At 38.4% G+C, this 21,999-nt stretch overlaps 1 protein-coding gene across 1 annotated transcript; it reads right to left on the reverse strand.

Annotated features, from left to right (window-relative positions):
* Positions 1 to 1,020: 1,020 nt before the first annotated feature.
* On the reverse strand, positions 1,021 to 21,258 carry IFNGR1 (interferon gamma receptor 1). The gene is made up of 7 exons (XM_007441900.3): positions 21,031 to 21,258; positions 15,542 to 15,656; positions 15,197 to 15,363; positions 13,511 to 13,656; positions 10,886 to 11,060; positions 8,123 to 8,235; positions 1,021 to 5,764 (listed from the first exon to the last, which is right to left on the reverse strand). Exons 1-7 carry the CDS (start codon positions 21,116 to 21,118, stop codon positions 5,318 to 5,320), a joined length of 1,251 nt encoding a protein of 416 aa, XP_007441962.1. The 5' UTR covers positions 21,119 to 21,258; the 3' UTR covers positions 1,021 to 5,317.
* Positions 21,259 to 21,999: the final 741 nt, after the last annotated feature.

Consider the following 21,999-nt stretch of genomic DNA (forward strand, 5'->3'; position numbering starts at 1 on the left):
GAAAAGTAATCTGGCAGTTTGGGATCTGGTATTATCAATATGCTGATGATACACAGGTTTACATTGCTGATCCCAAGCCAGGGGTAATGATGCCATTGAAGTTCCGTCGTGGTGCCTGAAGGCTGAGAGGATCTGGATCAGCAAGAGCAGGCTTAAATTGAATCCTAGCAAAACAGAGTTACTGTTAAATCTCAAAACCCCTGAATCCTGTTATTATACAGTAAGGTAAGAGTTCCAGTAGTCCTTGGCAGTGTCTGTTCCTGACCTGGCCTATCTTGAAGGACTGACATGTTGGAATCAGCCTGGCCAATTTGATCTAGCTGGGAGAAACTGCAAGTGGTTCCCCACTTAGGGAGGTAAGGGGGGGGCAAGGCTTGAAGACATTGCTTATAGGTGACAACACCAGTCCTTTGGAGTGGTCTCTCAGTGGACATGAAGTTGATTACTGCTTTGACTGTTTCCCAGAAGCAGAGCTCTTCCAGAGTGCGTGGGCCATATTGTGTTGGCTGGGTTTATAGATTGGTTTTTATTTATTTTCCACGTTTAACTGGATTGTGGATGTTTTGTGTATTTTTATCTTTGCAATCCACCAAGAGTCCTTTGGGATTACGGCAGACTATAATTGTGATAAATACATGTTTTGTATCAATCAATCAATCCCATGTACCCATAAAATATGTGAGGCTTCATTTTGTATGGTAAGTTTTACTAGAAGGAAAACATTTAATGTACCATTAGACAAAGTTTTATTTTGTGTATGAAAATCACAAGCTCTTGGAATCACCTACTGTTGGGAATGATACCTTCTGTTTGCTGAACGCAAAACAAGAGTGCCATCTACTGACAATATTTCTGTGATTTGTGTATTTAACTTGCATACTCCAGGCTCTTACTAAAGTTCTGTCTTTAAAGTTCTGTCTTTATTCTAAGGTTCATTGTCCCATAAGCTCTCTCATGATACTGTTGTACTGCATTGTGAAGGAAACCGCTTTCTTAGCAATTCAAAATTAAGTACACAAGTGTTCTTAAATGCCTGTTTTTAAACACAGATACATTTAAACGCACAATGATATATTTAAAAAATAAAGTGCTGCATAAAATGTGAAAGCATGTTACAATACTAAGCAGTGAATTTTAAAATTTATTTAGACACTGATCAAAAAACCATGAAAACATAACAAAATAATCTGAAAGTGAAATATACAAAAGCAATGCAAAGACTTGTTATATACATACTTACATATGTGCATTTGTCATGTTATATACAGAAATTCAACTTTGAACATTCTATTCAAAAGGAAATATATACCAGAAAGAATGAAATTTGGACCTGAAGCCCTAGTCCCAGACTATAAGGATCTGAGTTTTCTGTATTTGATATAAACATTTTATGTAATATAGAAGAGGTTCCTTTGATTTTAAATAATGTGGACACATTCCAATCTTCAAACACAATAAATGTATTTATCTGGTAGATTGCATCTTAATTTATATTAAAAATAAGTTAGCTGGAAATCAAATTGGAATTTGTAAACAATATATTCAGGATCAGTGATTTTTTAATCCTGTAAAATCTTCTGTTTTCATAACTCTTGAATGATCATATTTACTGGTGTTTTTAAATCTGTATTATTACAGTATGGGAAAAGATAGGAAATACACCAGAACCATTTTCAACTTTTCCAGTCTTTGAAAGTAAGTTTTAAATATGGATTTGGGATAGTAAAGTGTTGTATTAAGAAATGACTTCTATTTTTCATGTCCCAAACTGCACAGCTAATAAAACCGTTGAAAATATAGGAAAATAAATTCTGTGTAAGAATACAGACAGACAAGAATTGAAGATTGTATTACCCTTGCTACAAACCAGTGCCATAACACAGTTGGGTAAACATATGTGAGAAAGGAACTAGTTCACCCAAAATGAAAATCTGGAGGATCCAGAGTTCTAAAAGCACCAGTTCAAAACCAGGGCTGTATAAAATGTCCTCTGTGAAACATTTTTGTGCTGAAATAATGCCTTAGGGATACTCAAGGTCCTAAGAGGTTTCTTCAAACTTACTATTTTATTTAGACACTGGAACTGCTTCTTAATGAATTTCAGCTAATTAAGGAACTTGTGAATATTCACCAAAGGTCCTGATTTATGTGATGTTATTAAAGGCATCCAAAGCCAATTCAGAATAAGAGACAATAATTCCTGTGTTGAATGCTTCACTACATACGGAAACAGTAATATAAATACTTTTCAGCCCATTCTGAAAATCAAAGCAAGTTTACTTTCTTTTTAATAACTTGCAAACAGATCTTGAACTCTGTCAAGTCAGACTACAGTGTATTTACAGGGAGACAGAATGTCTTAATCCTGTAGATAAGGAATGTGTTCAACAATTTTTAAATTTAGGAAGTTTAGTGACCCAAGGAAAAAGAGAGAAAAATAACAAGCTTCAAACCTGTGCCATTAGGTATAAAGCCCCTAATTCTTCAGAGTAAGCTGCCTTTGCTTACCTAGTTCAGTATTTTCTCCTAGTATCAATTTATGGTTTGCTTGTTTCTTCATTTTCTTGCCCATTCAGAATGGTGCATTTTCTCCTCATAATCAAGACCAAAACAATAATCCAATATAGGAAGAAACTCTGACCATAAATAACACCAAAATAAATATATGTCTGACTACAGCAGATATATAGAGGGTGGACTAGGCTGACCAGATGCTAGACCATATGATAAATACAAAGAGTCATGGCGCAGTATAAAAAACTGGGCATTTATATGGTGCAGCTGGCTATGCATAATCCTTTCCTAATTTATGAGGCTGGAGCATCTGGTGTGTTGCTGTCATGCGATCTGAATCTTTTCCCCCAAGCAAGCATATCTTTTGTGTATCAAATTGTAAAAAGCTACACTCCCAGTCAACTAAATGACAATGTAATTGGAGATACTTTATCCCTAAGCTATTGCTTGCAATATCTTTTAGCTATAAGGATACAATTTCAGAAGTTTTGCTCCTAATTGGCATAGCTGTCATTTTATGGATAATTTGTTGACTGAGTTGTTGCAAGTCATAGTCTTTCCAACTGAAAAGGAAACTAGGTTGTCTCTACTACCTAACACGTGCTAAAACAATCCAAAGAGGAAGGTTAAATTGTATTGGATCACAACAAATCCACAATACATAGTGTGACTCCATACCTGAATTGAGGCACTGACAACCAGTCATGAGGTCAAGAAGATACACAAGGGGAGTAGGAGACTGAGAGGAGAGAATCTATGAACATAACCTTATAAGTCAATCCATAAAATGCTACTGGTTTGCTAATGAATGATTTTCAGTTTGTTTTTTGCTAACAAAAAACGGTAAAAGCAGAGGTGTAGATAACTTTACAGGTAGTCCTTGCTTAATGACTACAACTGGAACCAGCAACTGTCGCTAAATGATGCGGTTGTTAAACAAGACATCATGTGACCATGATGGACTTACAACCTCACTTCCACTGTGGTTGTTAAGTGAATCACTTGTGTTTAAGTGAGACATCGTGTGACCACAACATGCAATTTCACTGCCAGCTTCTCCATTGACTCTGCTTGTCGGAAGTTGACTGTGAAGCACGCAAATGGCAATTGCGTGACTGTGGATACTGCAGTGTTAAAAACGCTTGCCGGTTGCAAAGTGCCTGAATCTCGATCATGTGACCATGGGAATGCTGTGATGGTTGAAAGTGTGAGGACCAGTTGTAAAGTTACTTTTTTAGCACTGTTGTAACTTATGAACAGTTGCTAAACAGGGCAGTCATTAAGCAAGCACTACCTGTATTATTTTCCTTATAGTCTTTACCTGGATATAGTTGCTACAAGATACGTACTGTCAAGGAAAGCTATCCTGTAATAAAATGATAGACATCTCAACAATTGACATCTATTGGGGTTCCATCTTTGATTACTAAGATCTAAGTATTACTGATTTATATCATACCTTTCCTCACAAGATCAAGGCGGTGTAGATAGCAGTCCTCCATTCTCCCACTCCAACAACCCTATGGGAAACACTGGATTGACAGAGAATGACTGGCCCAGTCACCTAGTGAACTTCCGTGACTGAGGGTAGACTTGAACCTGGGTCTCTCTGGTCCTAGTCCAACACCTTAACCACTACAGTTCACTGCCTCAAAGTAATTTTAGTGTTACCAAACTAGTTACAGTCAAAGGACAATGGAATTTAAACCCTTGTTTGTAAAGCAGAATGAACTGGTCTAGCTTCACCAATCTGGCAATTTTCAGTTCTATCTGGAGTGCAACTCTCAGATTTTCATGTTTCCTGAGGATTCTGGGAATTAATGCTGGCTGGCCATTTCATTTGTCACAGCTATAAACAATTTGTATAAAACTTTCCAAGACAGAATGAAGATTAATAATCATATGGCTAAATATTTAAATGTAGGCACTAAACAAATGGTTCAAGTATTTACCATGCTTAAATATCTGCAAAGGTAACGTATGTTCACATACTTATGAGTCATATTATATGGTACATATCTAATACATACAGAAACCAGTAAGCTATTTTACCTGAAGTGAAATTGCTTGAATACAATATAGCCCCATCTACTTGTTATGGTCTTTCCAAGTCCTCCCTGGAAATGCCCTGGCTGAAAATTATACTTTTCCAGTATTTCCTTACAAGTTGGGCTTTTTGGAATTTTCTCCTGTCAGCAAAAAGCTAACACTACAAATCTCCCCTACTATGCACAGAAGACTACACTTGTTGTAATACTCCCACAGCCTCTTCTACTGACCAATATAGAGAGAAACCTCTGGTCAGTTAGTCCTATCTTTAATACCTATCATACCTTTGGCAGGAGAAAAGGAACTGCTCTGAGAACAAAGGGCAAAATAATGCTGTCCAGCTGTTCAAGCCTACCAGCACCCAATCATCAAGGCTGCTGGCAAAGAACTATAGAATTTATAGTCCAATTTTTTTTAGAAAATACCAGGTTCTTAATAAAAAGGCTGTCAGGGCACCATATTGGTATATCATGAAATAACTGTATTAGAACCTTATGAATATCTATTCAAAATGAAGAGAATACAATGAGATTTATTTTTTACCAAGTAAAAAGGACTTTTTACCAAGTAAAAAGGACAATAGGACTGTATCTTCAGTTTAGCACATCTCAGGTTTCATACCATAAGACTATATGAAGTCTCACTGTACTGTGAGGATTAAAGTGCTCACAAGCATGGCCATGGATGCTTCTGATGAAGTTTCTGATAATGCTCTTTTATAGGAAAAATTGTTTCCCCAATTTTTGGACGGTAGTCAGAATTCATCTCTAGAGCTTGAGCCAATCCAGTGGGGTTTGTCATACCCAGATGCTTTTATTGAGCATCCTAGGACTGTACTTCGTTGGACATCTGCTTTGGAAGGATCCTGATTTTGAAGACTGCTATGTGTGTCTTGGCCAGTGAGAGATTTTGAGTAATCCATGATACTGTCTTCATGAATCTGTTCATTTTCATGGATTTCTGCACCCGTGTCCTCTTGGGTGCTCCCTTCTCCTTGAATTCCTTGGGAATCATCAGCATCTGCTTCTTTGCCATAATCACTGGGATCAGTGGTTTTTACCTTCTCAGTGACATCTAATTTCTCTACTGATTTTTCATCTTCACACTCTACCACTGGCTTGTAAGATGTTGAAGATATAATATCATATTTGCATTCTGACTTAAATTCAGCACTGCTGACTTGGTTTCTTACCACAGTAACCTTTAAAAAATGCAACAACAAAAAATCAGTTACCAGTTCCATTTTCGAGCTGCCTAAGGTGGTGAAGTAGGAATTATAGGAGAGGGCTACCACTGTCCCAAATCTGACAGGTGAAATTTGGACAGAGATGTCTTAACTTGTCTAAGGTTTTTCTAGTCCATACTGAATGGTTTCCCTCTGCCCTTGTAACTCCTGTAGCACTGTCCATGCATTGTAGACCTTTCATTGAAAGGCTACGGAATGAATACAGAGCAAAGAGGAACACAGAGCAAAGTTAACACATATGACTATATACTTTAAGTGGTGTCTATTATTTTGGCATAATTAGCATATTAATTAACACACTGAGAGTCTGTGTATGATTGTGTCGGGGTATAAATGTGATATATAATCAATTCATGAATCAGTAGTCCTGAAAGACCAGGTTAGGAACAGATCATCATGGAGAAAACATATCTATATGATTGTTAAGAATCAACAACTTGATGGCATATAATAAATCAAAAGTCCATATCACTGAAACATGGTGAAATTTTCCCTCATTTATTGAATAGTGAATTTTGAAGTAAGAAATATCTTTATAATACAATGTGCATTCTAAAGTTAAATATTTTATTTGACAACACATTATCATTTCTGGATTCTAAAATTCATAAATTGTTGGGCAATGAAAGTGACCAAAACATCTGTAGTCCATGATTCTCAAGTCACTTGGTTTCCGGTTTTAATGGAAAGTGAAATAAGACTGACTTAAGAAAAAAGATGCTGGAAAGACCAGCAATTAACATTCTGGACAATAATGATGTTACATTTATCCAATTAATATAAACTTTATATTGCTACTTCCTGCATGAAAACAAAGTAGCAATAACAACAATAACTCAATAGGTGGATAAAAATGCCAAATCCAGTTTAAACTTCTGGCTAACTGTGCGGCCAACCATAATACTAATACTATTACCATTACTACTACTACTACTACTACTAATGCTTCAAAGTAACCAAGTGCAACTGTTAAATGAACCCAGTAAGACAATAAATAAGAGATCTGCATTGAAATTCACACTCCAAGATTGATGGGAATACATATATTACTCATGCTGTGCTATTATTGGCAACACTGGTTGCGTTGCTTGGGGGTTTTCAGCATGAATAATACTTAAGAGAGATTCTGCTTCCATATACAGATCATACTAGTTGCTGGATTTGGTTGCCACAAGATCTTAGAATTCTGAAATTAGTATTGCCTAATAAATATCCCTTGCCTTTTGTTCAATTTTGTCTTATATCTGAATACAAAAACATACTGTCATATCATTATGCTCTTTCCTAGTATCAAGTTCCTGAGAAGTCTCTTAAGAACAGTAAGGAAGCTAATGGAAAACAACCCCCGCAAAGCTTGGATTGCCAGAATTAATTGGCATTCCCCCAATTACAGTGTTGAAACTAGTACAAACGGCTACTGCAAGACCAGATTTATGGTGTCCTTAAGCATCCAGAAATACTGGTATATGAGTTATTAGTGTCCGCTTTAATGACAAATAATTTGGCTAAACAAGGAACACCACAATGAACGTGTTTTTAGGACTCCACTATGTTCCTTTTTTTACTAATGGCTATCAGTTCATATTTAAACGTTATCTGATATATATGCTGGCTGAGTAAGTACTGAGATAGTGTGATGGAAGGCATGAGTGGGGAGGATTCTGGAAGGGAGCTTCAAGGTTACAAGGAGGGGGGAGAGACATTCCAGGGGAAGCACCTCCTCAGTCCCCAGCCGGAGTGTGTGAAAGTCAAGAGGAGGAGACTGGCCCCTCCCTAAGGGCGCGATGGTTATAGTTGCTGTCGTTGGGGGATTAGAGTTAGTCTGGCGAGATTCTTTCTCTTAGGTGCAAGCTAATAAGGAAGCTGAGCTGATTTCTGGACTGCCTCCTGTGATTCTTGGGCTGAACCTAACAGACAGGTACTAGCCTTCTGTGAACTCTGGGGGTAGTGAAGTGCCCTTGATGCTCTTCTCTGCAAGAAGGAGCCTCACTGCAGCAGTGTAAGGCTTACTAGCAGGCACTTCTAATGACAGAAATGTCAAACTCACAAACCCACTGCAATAGTATGTGAGAATGGGCTTGGGAGACAGGAGGAAGAGCCACAGCTTAGACAAATGGTCTGAAAAATGAAATTTGAATCTGAAGGAGGATGGGTGGTGAAAGCATCTCAGAAGGGACCTTCCCTAGTTTTCAGGAGAGTAAAAGTGAGGGATGGATGGGGTCCTTTCAGACTTGCAAGATTCTGTTAAAGTAACCTTACAATAAAGATACAGCTAGTATCCCAAAGGGAATGAAAGATATTGCGGTACCTTACCAGAGATTTGGGAAGCGTAATTTTTTTCTCCCGAAGTTTTATGAAGACCATGGTAAGAATGACTGCCAGAAGAAGCAAGACAACAGTTCCGAAACTTATCAACAATGTCAAGCCTAGAAAATTAAAAAAGACGCCTGCCATTATATTAAAATTAATACTGAATACAACTACCACCACATGATATACATTTTCTATACACCTCAAAAAGGCAGAAGATAGATATAGATAGCCAGCAACTAACTGGCCCTTATTTAATAAAGCATAATTAACTCATGCAACTCCCTATACACACAAATGTATGCAGCCACTGTCCATTTTCGCATAACCCAGTGCATTTAAATGGGTCTAATTATAAAATCATTTTATACTGAGGAAGCTAGCTTTGCATCATAGCAATGGTATCTTAGCTTCTACCCCGCCTCAGATTAGGATTAGAGAATACCAACATCTTCAAATGCCTCCATGGTAATATTTTGTTATAACGAAGAGAGCTGCAACTTTGGACAGCAGCTACAAGTACACAGATATAAGTAATTCCCAGGACAGGGATTAGGAAAAAAAAAGCTTCATGGAAAGCAAAGGCAACAGACGCAGTTAGAAAACCAAAACTAATATATACCACAGCAGAAATAATATCAATAGAAAAGTTTCACTCAACCTTAAGCCCCATATTAGTGCCTGGATGTTAAATTGTATATACATGTATAAAAATATAAGTATTTTGCAAAAAAAAAGAAAAAAAAGCTACTTTAAAAAAAAACAGCTCAGCACAGAATTGCCAAGTCCTGTAAAATACACTCAGGACTCCAACATTTCTTTTAATCAATATAATGGACTCTCTCTTCTCTTTTTTACTGATTTTAATTTGTTGGCAGGAATTAGTTGTTTCTGAATCTCTACTTTGCTTAATGCAACATTATAAACTTTGTAAATAATTGCAACATCAGCAACAGATACACTTTGGTAATAATTCCTACGGCTATGCTGATAAATCCTTACTGTCTCAACGGAGAACGTTAATATACCCTTCCTTTCAAGACACAGCCAGGCAGAGCATAGTATGAATCTAGTCTTAGGAATTCACGAATTATCATGGAACTGATAGCCAACCTTAGTTTCTACTAGCCACGTATGAAGTACAATTCAAAATGCAGCGTTATTATACATATTTATTAACACAGATACTGGGCTAGGTTGGATGCAATGCTAAACCATGGTGAATAAGCAGAAATATGTTGATGTGAAGCATGTATGAACCAGAAGCAAGAACCTGTCACAGTTGTTTTCCCTGAGCAGATTCCTGGCCCATCCTTATGTGCAAACTACAAAATGTGATTTAAATAATGCGTGGACAGAATGTGGCTCTCCACTTGTTCCTGAACTGCAATATTCATCATCCATCTCTATTTACCAGGGTTCCCCCCCCCCCTTTTTTAGCAACCAGAGTTTATTTTAAACTATAAAGGAATCCACCACAGTGAAATCCTTCTCGCAACACAAATGAAGGAGGACTGCCTCAGTCTAGCCTTTCTCTCAGGCATCTTCCTGCCTGTCCGCATAACACTAATCATGGCCGAGTATGACAAGGCAGGCACAACTGAATGAAATTGGTGAAGTTATTTAGGGCTTACTTTTATTTTCTTCCTGTGATTCATTCCATTGCTTTCAACAGTTCTTTAAGTTTTCTATACATTATTCTTTTCTAATAGAAAATCACAATGTGGGAAAAATAGTTTAACAAATAACATGTTCATTTTAAATTAAAGAATTAAAATTAATTATTCTGTAATTAATTATTACAGAAATGAAGATGAACTGTTTTCAGAGAGACTGTGACACTCATTCCTGCAATGCAGCTTTTATAAGATAGAATTTACTTTCCATGTGTAGTTTTTCCAGCCTAAACTTCTCTGAAGCTCTTGGTCCAACAGACTTAGAAAAGTTACACTGACATATCTTTTTTTAAAATCAGAATTAATAGATTTATGAATGGACAGAATTGCCCTCATCTAGCACCCTTGAAATGGTATTGATTAGTTGTGACTTCAACAGTTAGTATGACAAATCACATAATATATTAATTCTTTCATAAGATGTCACTTTAACACCAACTGTAGAAACCAACAATTTGGAAGGATGTAGAATTTATTCACATTGTTTGTCAAGAGTTAAAACCTGCAGTTCTCCCTTCTTTTTTGATGGAATAGAAGCCCACTTAAAAAAAATGGGGGAGAGGAATATGCCATAATCCAGTTAAAAATTCTGCCTATTTCTCACAGTTCCTAACTATACATTTTGATTCTCTAGCACATTCTTTTAAAAGGACAATCTTTTGTAAATTTGGTTGGGAAGAAGTTCCACTGAACTCAGTAATGCTTAGTTCCAAGTAGACAAAGAGAGGTTCAACCTAGATATATACTGAACTTTACTTTTATCATCTCATTCTGCAAGCTGAAGTGCAAATATCAGCCTTTTAAAGTAAGATATATTAAATTAATCATCTCAGAATAATGGCTCTTTTCTCTCAATATTGCTAAGTGGAATTTATAAGCACATCAAAGAAAAGAAAAAAAAGAACCCAACTTCTGCTTTTTTGCTCTCTTCTGCCCCACTGGATTTTTCAATAAATAATACTTTGCAATATAACTGACAGAAAATCCTTTCCTGCAGGCATGTAAACATGAGATGCTGATAGAACTGGGATGGGCTATAGGACAGAATATTTTGCAAAATCTCCTGTTTATTTTAAATTTAAAATCTTACCTAGGTGGTTCTTGGGAGAAGGAGAGATACACTTTTCTTCTGATTCTTCACCAGCCTTTGATATCACTGATAAAATGGCTTGAACGGAAATACAGTAAGAGGTATTCAAAGAAGAAATAGGAAGAGGTAAACTGCATGTCTGATCAAAGCAGTCCTCCCAGATAAACTCTTGTCGCTATAAAAAAGTGAGGTATATTACAATTAGAACTTCCTTTAAAAACATAAACATTATAAAGAAATGTTTATACAGAAATAAATATACAGCCGACATCTGCAAAATTTTCATTCTTCCTTCAAACCATTCTGAATTGCCTCTGAACTTAGCTGTTCTGGGGTGGTTCTGCAGTCTTCTGGAAGCAAATGCTCTGAAGTTCAGAGGCATTCTAGAAAAGGATACCAGATGAAACAAACTTGCTTTGGGGCTGGAACACTCTGAACCATTTCTCGCTCAAAGTATTTACTTCCAGAAAACTATCAAACCACCCATGGAGATGGCATGGTCTCCTGGACTGGTCCAGTTTTCTGGAATGTTCTGTTTCCAAACCCGTGAGTTCTGGATTGCCTAACAGGGAAGGTTCCTGCAGATACTGTCCTATGCCCAACAGAATGATCTGATACTTCACTCAAGTTTTTATAGCTGAAGCATTTTATTTTCTCTAAGTTATTCAAATATGGAGCTGTTTTCATTTACACTGCATGGACTAAGCTCCAATCCTATGGTTCCTGGAATTCACGTTTCTACTAACTTCTGAGACTTGATCATTCTGATATCAGGTATCCACAATGAGATGGGTTAGAAGGGTCTTATTGGGGATGTATTAACTCTTTTCTCCATTTTGAACAGACCAGGAAAGATAGCAAATGTTGTTTTCATAGTATTTCTACCCTGCCAGTGCAGAATCCCAGGGAGTAGGATTTTTCGGTTATATTATGTTGCTTCTAATATATGAGGCTGACTATCATTTTCTTGCATTTTCCCTTTTTATCTCACATTTTTATTTTGGTATAAATGTTCATGTTTTCTCACTCTATTACCCTACATCGATATTGCCCAACTTCCTTCTGATTCTTTTCCTATAACTATAATGTTTTTTAATGCTTAGTTTCCCCACTTCAATTACTATACTGCACTTTTTTTCAACCTTGCCTAATTTTCTTGGATTTCTCCAATTTACCAGCCATCTTGCCTTTTAACTTGTTACTTACCATAATTCTACATTTTCTTACTGGATTCCCTTTTGCTATCATGCCAATTTTAACTTTTACTCCTTGTTTTTAACAATTTATATTGGCCACCTCCAACAGACATGCTAAACTACAACTCCTGTCATGTCAACATTTTTGAAGGTCATCAGGTTGGGAGATTCTTATCTTATGTACTGGAAATCCTCTTCCTCCTCTCTGCTTTTCCATGTTCTCATTGCTCTTCTAACACTATTCCATGCACTTAGATTAAGCTTTCTACTATTTTTCCTCTCCTGTCTTCTGCACTTACTATTGTATTCCTGTGAGAAGCCATGTTTCTGCATAGACTAACACTTTTACGCAAATTCTCTTCTTGCAATCATCTCTTCTTCCATTCCCTTATCCTTATATATTGCTCCATTCCTTATTTTCCTTTTCTTAAACATTTCAAAAATTGGAAGTCTGTGAGTAGAATGTGAAGCACCTAGGTGCATTACTTATGTACATATTTAAAGAAACAAATTACACCACTGTTACTGTTACTGCTGTACAAAACAAAGGCATGCGTACTTCTTTTTAAAAGTATTATTATTTCTACTTGAAGCTTAACTAAGTTTGGATCCAATATATTGAATTTAGGATATATCTTACTGTGGTGAGCAACTAATTGTTTTGAATGTACACTGGACTGCCTCTTTCTGGTTGATAGCTTTTACCTTAATGCCAAAGACTATTCCCAATTTCTAGTATTTGAAGTGTACTGCTGGAAAGCTGATGTTACACTACCAATGTTTTAAATCATGTCTAGAATTATAAATATGAGGCAACTACCTACACGGAGCATAGAAGACAGTCCATGTGCTCAGTAGCGGAGCAAAACTACTAAAGCTCACTCAGCTACTTTAGAGCAATTAAAGTGAAGAAAACAAGTAACAAGTTTCCTCTAGCCTATCTGATGCTGGAGGAAAAGAGGCAATGGTGTAGTACGCCAACAAAATGGCTTTGAGGGACAGGAGGAAGAACCTCTACCAAGACAATGGTCAGATAAAAGAAACCTGAGTCTGGGGCAGAACTGTAACTGGAGAAAATGCCTCAGACAAGACCTCACTAGTTCTCATAAAGATAAAGGGGGGGGAGCACATTCAGACTTACAAGATTCTGTTACTGTATCTTTATAATAAAAATAATATTGAACTGCATGATTTTGGTTTCCTATTCTGGTCTACCTTGAAGGGCTGACAAGTTGACACTGGCAGGTGGCATTTTGCCAAAGAGGAGGTCATTGATAGCATACTGCATCACCTGCCATTCTCTACCCTGCAACCACCAGTGTCAGAGATGGCAGAAGTAGCCACCGCTAAACTCACAAGGATTGACTTTTTTGACTTTGGCATCAAAGTCACATATATTAGGGAGAAAAATTACCAACTTAAAATATACCTCTTCTGGGCTTCCATTTGGCCAAAGGAACACTTTGTAGATGAACTGGTCAATTAGGTCTTCATATAGACTGAGAGGTGATTCAATATTAAGTATAACATCATGATTATCAATGGAAAGATTGAACTTTGGAGGTCCTATTTGGCCTGAAAGAGTTGCAACATTTTCTATTAATATCAAAGGTTGACAACACAACATTCTAATAAAATATTCATATATATAAAAATAGACTGCAGTGGTATAAGTCAGTTTCTGGAAACAATCTGCAGACAATGCAATCAACAGTCCACTTTTACAAACTGATGAGTATGTCAAAAATCAAAATCCCATCTGTCTTATGAAACCCGGACAATGTAAGAATACTTTTGGGATGACATGCCTCTGGATCCATTCCAGTTAGTCCTGTGATGCTGCTGCCTGTACCCCATCTTGGAGGAAAATAAAAGTATCAGAATACAATTTCACCAGTAACTCCCAGCTCTAATAAAGTCCAATCATAGCAGGCTCACAAACAAGATTGAATCAATGGTTAGATCTGTAATGTAATATTATTATCGACCTTCAATATTCCTCCTGTATATCCCCACTAAAATGATTTTACTGACACTGAAATTCCTAGCTTGCCAAAATTTTGAAATTTGCTTCCATCTTAAAAATGAATTTCCTGGAAGCTACTTATCAATAAAAGTTCTGTGCAAAAAAAAAAAAAAAAAATGCTGAAAATCCTGCCCATCCCACCTTCCAGGAGCAAAGCAGGGAAGAGCTAATGTGCACCCCTTTCTCAGGAGGAGAAGAGAACTAGCCAGACTTAAAGGAGCAATGAAGGTACTGTTTCTTACTGAAAGAAGAAACTGACTCTGTCCCTACAACTACAGAAGCTGTAGGAAATATGCAGATATATTTGTTTTGGCCTGAAAAGAACCACTTCCTAACTGCCTCTTTAGACCAAGGGCAAATCTGCACAAACTCCTTGTCCTAGTTTGAGGATGGGCCACTAACAATGTCTGGATGCCAACACCTGTACTTCATAGTCCACCTGCAACTGAGGCAGCCTGAGGATGGCTCTGGGTGCTTCTCTTTGGAAGTGATTGTTTTCCCTCCTAATTCACCTCCAAATGCTGCAAGCAGGCAATGTAGGGCAAAATAATATTAATATTAATAATAATGATGATGATGTTGATGTGAACGGGGGAGGTGGACTGAAATTACATCAGTGCTAGCAAGCTTTTGGCTGCAAATGCTCCTGCCAGTTAGGGCTAGGAACTCTTCCCATCTAGAGCCCCCAGGACATAGGTATCATGAGGGAACACATGATGTGCATTATGATGCAAACGCTACCTCTCACATAAGGACAGAGGTTGTATGGTGGTGTCAAGACCCATGCTTCATCATTCTGGCATCATCTTGATTGGAAATGGATGCTTATGCCTCCAGATATTCTGCTGTCAGCCATGCCACCCAGGAATGGGATTGGCTGTCCCACCAACATAGCTGGAAGGTACCAGGTTGACAAAGGCTATATAATAATTTATAATAACATGTTAAAATAACCTTCAAAGCTGATGTTAAAAACCAGTTGCCACACTATATCATAAACTATAGAGACAGCAAAAACACTCTAATATTTAACTTCTAAAAAGTAGCAAATACTCTTGATCTAAACTTTACATATGAATGACCACTTACCATCCCTGAGAACATCAAATTTTTGTTCATTATATTTAGATTCGTGTTGTCCAGAAAGAGCTTTCACTCCCACCCAGAAGGTTTCACACTGATCAGTCTTGTTGGTGAGGTCACAATAGTGTTGTGTTATGTTTATGCAAGTATCAACTTCCTCGTAAATACCAGTGCTACCAAAAAGGAGGGGGAAAAAATCAAAGTTTATAGTCAAACTATTTTTAAAAAGTAAAAAGAAAATTTGTGTCTGTTGATCCTGTTGATCTACTAGGCAACAAAAAACAATCAATGACAAAATTGAGAAAAGCATTATAAAATTAGACACAGAGTTCTAAATCAAAATAGTTTTACCTGTAGCACGTGATCCGCACGGTAAATAGAGGCTTTGAGGATGAGTTTTCATAATCCCAGCATACAGAGATGTTGTAGTTATATGATTTTACAACAATATTTTTTGGAGGAGGAACTAAAAATGAAAAAAATATATATTTTGATGATACGGATTTCAGCCGAAAGGATGCTATCAGTATCCACCTTCTCTTACTGGGGAAGATTTTGAATCCTAGAAGAAACAGATGATCTAAACCCCTTTCAGTCAGATTTAGGCCCAGACGTAGGACAGAAACAGCACTAGGCACCATGACCTCTGTTGGAACCTGGATGTGGGGGAAATGTGCTCCTCCTGGATCTCTCAGCAGTGTTTGATATTGCTGACCACGGCTGCGAGGTTTGGGAGTACTATTTTACAATAATTCTGCTCCTTCCTTAGCATACAGTATCAGTCAGTGTGTGTGGGGAAGATATGTCAAGCCTATGGCTCTTCCAGTGATAAGGCTCTCTCCTCCATGCTAGTCAAGATCTGTATGAAACCACTGCAAGAGGTTATTTATTACTTTGGGTGAGGCATTATCAGCATGCTAATAATACTCAACTAAACATCACCATTTCAGGCCAGACTATGCCAAGGATACTATAGTGGTCCTGACCCAGTATCTGGAGGCTGAAGGTTTGTATGGGCCCAAACACGCACCAATCGAACAGGCAAGATCCCGATCTCCAAACTGACTCTGGATGATGGTTGCACTCCCTTTGAAGGAACACATTTTGAGGGACTGGGATGCCCCTGAAACAGTGACTCACACTCTTTTTGCCTCAAAGCTAGACTACTTCAATGTGCTCTAAATGGAATTGCCTTTGAAGATGACTTGGAAGCTGCAGTTGGTTCAAAATTCATGGTTTGACAATTAATGAGAGGGGTAGGTTCAGTCTCATTACACCTATGCTGAAGTTGCTGCACTGGGAACTTATAAGTTTCCATAGGCAATGCAAGAAGCTCGTTTTCAACTTTAACGCTCTATGTGGCTTGGTATCTGTTTACCTGGGTTGTTTCAAAGTGGGGTGATACAGAAATGCTGTTATAAATACATTTTAAAAATGTAACAAAAGGTGAATTGTATTTGCAGGAGTACTATAAAAATAAACTCTGCTTGTTACTGCAGCTTCCCATCTAACTGGAAGATATGTGATTGTGCATCTGAATTCCAAAGTCAGTCCTCTAATTAATAGAACTCTGCAGCATGAATGGGACACAGCCATCTCAGGTGGTCACCCTGCCCATGAGAACTGGGAAAGGAAACCTCCAAATTTCTGATATCAGAGAGACTTCCTCTTGCACTGGAATCCACAAATTATGTTTTTACTCATGTTATGCAATAAAGTCGTCACTCTGCACACTTCTTTGTTCAACACACACTGTTTTCAGTTAGCAAACTTCTTCATAAATGAGAGCTAGGGGAAAAATGTCCAAATTGAGCCTCTTCCACTGAAACATATCTTGAAAATGCTATCCTTTATCTTAAGCACGCATAAGATACAATAGATCCAAAAGATTCTGACTCTCTGGAACAGTGTTTGGGGGTGTTTTATCAAATAGTTTATTTTATATGGTTGTAAACAAGAGATCCTCTTTCTGCTTGCTGTTTTCAGGAGAGGAGAACCTGCAGATCTCCAGCTACTGCTGAACTACATTAGCATTCCTCACTGTTAGCAATGCTAACCAAAGTTGCTGAGACCTGTCATTCAAGAAAAGAGTACAGGTTCCTCATTCCTAAGACAAATTAGAAAAGAAAAAAGAGAGAAAAAATCATAGTAAGACCAGGTTTCTGCATACAAAATATTGTATTTCATAAGATTAAATAAGTCAAGATGTCTAAATGACCCCCTTTTTAAGGGATTTCCAGAACTGACACTAAAAAAAGAGACTCTTTAACAAGCCATTTATTTGTAGAAATACAGCTAAAAATTCCAAAACTCTATGTTTAAGCAAGGATGTTCTTGATTAAAATAATCATTTTGGAATTTAATTCATTTTGATGTTGCAACCTTCTATTTGGCCCTCCCCCCATTTTTCAAAATAGCATCTACATGTCTGAATTACTGGTCATGATCCCTGTACCTGGAAGCAGGGCAGAATAAGAGTGATTACACTGGTTTTCAGCAGAAGGGCCTATATGCCTTGTTAATTAATACCTGATATTATAATGGCTACTGAAAATATAAAACTGAGGCTTCTAATATAGTTATAGAAAGTGTTTCATTAGAATTCCAACTCAATAACTGAGTGCCTCCAAGTCTGCTTCTACTGACAGGCAGCCTGTGCAGAAATCTTACCAGAGTATTAAGTAGTAAAAACAAGTGGAAAATACTATGGCAAGAAAGACCTTAAACTCATTTTGTATACCCTGGACCAGACAATATTAACTAATTTTCATGGACAAACTCATTTTATATCCTAGCCTGCAAAATCTGCAATGAACAAGATGTATTCCACTCTTACTGCCTGGGCCAACTGCACACTGAACTTAGGCCTCCTAGATATAGAGACCCTCTGATAAAGTCAAAATAAAATGTCACTTGGGGGAAAAACACCAACCTTCCATTTTAAAAATGGTGATTATTCTGTAGGCAGGTTTCAGTAATTATGCTCACAATGATGAGGACTGCATTCTTTGAAATTGCTGGGATCAGCAGTTATTACTCTAGCATTTCTACAGCTATCTTCACCTTCTTCAAAGCTTCAAACTGGGGGAAAGTTGGGGTTTCATTTGGCAGCTGTGCTGCTGAGATGTTGGACGATACTGGCAAACACCCAACTATCTTGCTTTGAAGCAGGGGAAGCAAAGAGAGGAGGGCTGCACGCTGCTGTATGAACATGTCTGAAGTGCTCTGAGCAATCAGACCAGGCACTGTTAACATCCCTGGGTGACCACCATCATATCCAGAGCCCTGCTGACCTGTGCTAGTTAGCTGACTAGAAGGTCACCTACTGACTACCACAGTCACTAACTGCTAGCCCTCCCCTTTTAAATTCTTCCTCCAATTTGCTCTAGCTGGGGGAATCAATTATGTCATCTAGAGATGACAAACTGTTCCAGAGGATGCCTGTATAAAATATAGCAGACACAGCAATACAATCCAGTTATCTGGATATCTGTAAATGGAATTTCTCCTAAGCCATTTCTTCCATGAAAACAACTATCGTACTGAAATGCACATGGTTGTCTGGGGACAAGATGCACCTCAGCATTAACACAAAGTCATCTTGCCTCCATTTTACCGAGTGCCATCAAATACACAACGGACTAGGGAGGCCATCCCGAGTTTTCTGTATTTGTATCGAACAATACCACTTCTGCTGGGATTTTTGTAAGTAACACTTTAGAACAAGTCAACCACTTAAGCACAACTCTCATTCCTGTGGCTTAACTCAACATGGCAAGCTCATTAAAAAGAAAGCAGGAATTACTGAAAACTTACACAACTTCAGAAACACCTTATTTATAACAAGAAGCTGCTGCTAACTGGCAAACAATGAAGAACCACCCTGCATAGTGAAACTTTAACTCTTGTGTACTTCCTTATTTGAAAAGGAAAAAAAAACCCTAACGATGTTGTAGTACAAGGATGGAGAAAATGGCAAATGCCTCATTCAGGAATATCTTATAAAAGGAGTATTGTAAAAATGTTTTTAAAAAGAATAAACAATTAAAAGTTTTCAACAACTTTACCTCCAATCCAGTGATTAGTTTTGTTTTGTCTTCTTTCCTGTGCACCTTATTTGGTGAAAATAAAAATCTAAAACCTACCCCAAAGGGGCTTTTCCTGCAGCCTTCCTCGGCTTTCATTTGAACTGAACTTCACTTCCCACAGACCCCAGCCATCAGGGCACTTGGTTGGAAAACTGGCTCTATTCCACAGATAAGTATCTGTGTTTTAGTGTTTGAGTGTGAAGGTCTTCTCACAAGTGCTCTAACAAAATGGCTGCCAATGAACAGAATTTGCCTACCCACCAGAGTTGCCACTGCCAAACAACAAAAGACATGATGTCATATTACTGAAAGTATTTTCCACAACAAAGTACTGGGATATAGACAAGCATCGTTTTTATTCTTTAACAACGATTTTATATAGGGCTACTGTTATATCGGGCCAAATTCACCTTTACTTAACAGAATTAAATAAAAGCACCTTGAAAAAGTAGCAGTACCAGGCAGGGCAGAAATGTAGGCAGATGCCAAGAGTGTGAATACATTTGCATCACTTTGTCTACCCCAATCAATCAGCTCTTATTCATGCTCAGAGCTGAACCTAGTAAAAAGATGTCCTTCAGCTGAGTACAACTCATGGTGACTTCTGGACGTGTCCATGTTGTTTTCTTGACAACAGTATGGAAGTGATTTGTTACTAGCTTCTTCTAATTTTTTTTTTAAAACTTCCCAGTGTAATCTACAGCCCTGGGATATTCTGCGGTCTTCCATCCAAGTACATATTAACCACAACAAAAGTCACTGGGCTATTTAAAGATCAATCAAAATAAATTATGACAAACATGTAAATGAGGTTCTGGTGAACTCTGATTCATCTTCACTCTAGTACAGATCTGAGAAATGACAAGACAAGGGTGCTGTGCACCTAACACCAGGGTATGTTCAGACAAATCAATCTGACATGAATAAAATCATGCCCCAGTATGGTTTCTCCAGTGCCTCCTATATGTGTTAACAGCCACTGTGTGTGTTAGAGAAAACCTGGTTATTTAAGCTGGTGTTTGAGGTCTGGAGGATGTATGCGGACATTACTAATGACAATGTTATGATTTTTATAATGTTGATTTATTAATATTACATGTATAGTCAATTGCACTCTGCTTTTGTAAGCATCTTAGTTTTGGCTTTTTGATTGAAATGGCATAAAATCATTTGTAAATAAATAATAAAAATTGGGAGTCGAAAATAAAATGGAAATTAATGGATTTGATCATGTTTTAAGGGTTAAAAAAAGATCAAAAGGGCAACTGGGAGAAAACCACCCCCAAATGCTTGCCCTTACTGTAGAAAGAAGTGAAAAAAGCAAGCAGGAGTTAAATAAGCAAACTGCCTGGGAAAACCGGAAGAGATGAGTCTCTTAGTTCTCCTGAGAATGGGGAAAAGAGACGTCGAAAAACAAGGAGGTTGGTAACGGTGGGTGCAGGCTTTTTTTGTTGATGTTATTTTTAATGAATTGATTAGATACAGAATCTAAAGTAGAGAGGCGAATCCACCCTCTCTGCCCCACATACGCTTCATACCCTCTATTTTCGCACAAAGAGCGGAGAGGCGACAGTAGGCAGAGAAAGTAGACAGGAAGACGCAAGAATCCGTGCACGGACTGGAAAACCAGATCAAACCGAGGCCTCTTCTGGCAGGGGTCGTTCTCCCCGCCCCGCCGCCTTGCAAAAACTGAGCGCGAGGCGTCAGCCCTGCCCGCGTTCACCTCCTCGTAACTCTCGGCCGCCCGCTTACCTTCCGTCTGCGGTTCCCACGCGCTAAAACCGCTGCAGAGGGTCCAGCCTAAGAGGGGGAGGACGAGCCAGGGCCCGACGACCCTCATTTTCTGCGCGTCACGTCTCGCTCGGGGCGCGCCCGTATTTCGAGACAGCTAGAAGAGCAAGACGAGGGCGGCAGCAGGGGGAGGCGAGGGGGGAACGGGACGGACGGACGAACGAAGCCTCCCACGGTTCCGCGCTCAGAACCGCGGCTGGGAGCTGTTCCCCCTAGAGGAACTCCACCTAGCTGGCGTCTGCCAAGAAGGGGTGGGGCAAATTCTGGACTTTTTGCAGGAGAGTCCCCGCTGATTGGAACTGGCTGAGGAAAAAAAGGAAGGGGGTGTTAACTGTGCTTTGGTTGGGCAATAAAAGCGTTATAAACCATGACTTCTGCTTGTTTTCCACTTTGTGTTTTTTATGTAAATACATTTCAACTGCACTCTTTTCTTGGGAAGAAACCCTTCGCTCACACCACTCCTAAGACCGCTGCATCACGCCCTTCCACTTTCGCTAACATATCTGGGCTGCCAAAAAATCCGGACGGCCACGTGATGGAAGAAAGGGGAAAACATAAAAGTCGGTTTCATACGGATTTTTGCAGCCCGGATATACAGTAGTACCTTAGTTCTTGCGTAGGAGATAAGCAGATATTTCCTAGGTCTATAGACGAAACTGAGCAGTCGAAAAAAAATTAAAATCAGCGGCAAGCCACATCCATCTTTCTGGCAAGAAAACTGCAGAAATGGATCTGTGCTGTAGCCTGGAATCAAGCTGGACTTCAAGGAGACTCATTTTTTATCAGTTCAGGCTAAAAGAGATGGTGGTTTTTGCGTGGTTGAATGGTTCCATCATGCCACCTCCCCCCTCCCCATATATATAAAAAATAAAACTGCATCACTAAAAGGCCACCCTTATCCTGCCATGCTCCAGTTATTCTCTGAGTATA

This window comes from Python bivittatus, unplaced genomic scaffold (genome assembly GCF_059951505.1).
Source record: "Python bivittatus isolate LINGU-HERP-01145 unplaced genomic scaffold, Pbiv_v1 ctg000020_np1212, whole genome shotgun sequence".
NCBI classification, from domain to species: domain Eukaryota; kingdom Metazoa; phylum Chordata; class Lepidosauria; order Squamata; family Pythonidae; genus Python; species Python bivittatus.

Excerpts from the sequence above, each read along its gene's own strand:
- IFNGR1 (XM_007441900.3), bottom strand. The coding sequence starts at position 21,118 with ATGAGGGTCGTCGGGCCCTGGCTCGTCCTCCCCCTCTTAGGCTGGACC. Across the intron at positions 13,657-15,196 it reads ATTTGATGTTCTCAGGGATG|GCCAAATAGGACCTCCAAAG; the intron begins GTAAGTGGTCAT and ends CAACTCTTTCAG. Across the intron at positions 11,061-13,510 it reads CAAATGGAAGCCCAGAAGAG|CGACAAGAGTTTATCTGGGA; the intron begins GTATATTTTAAG and ends ACTTTTTTATAG.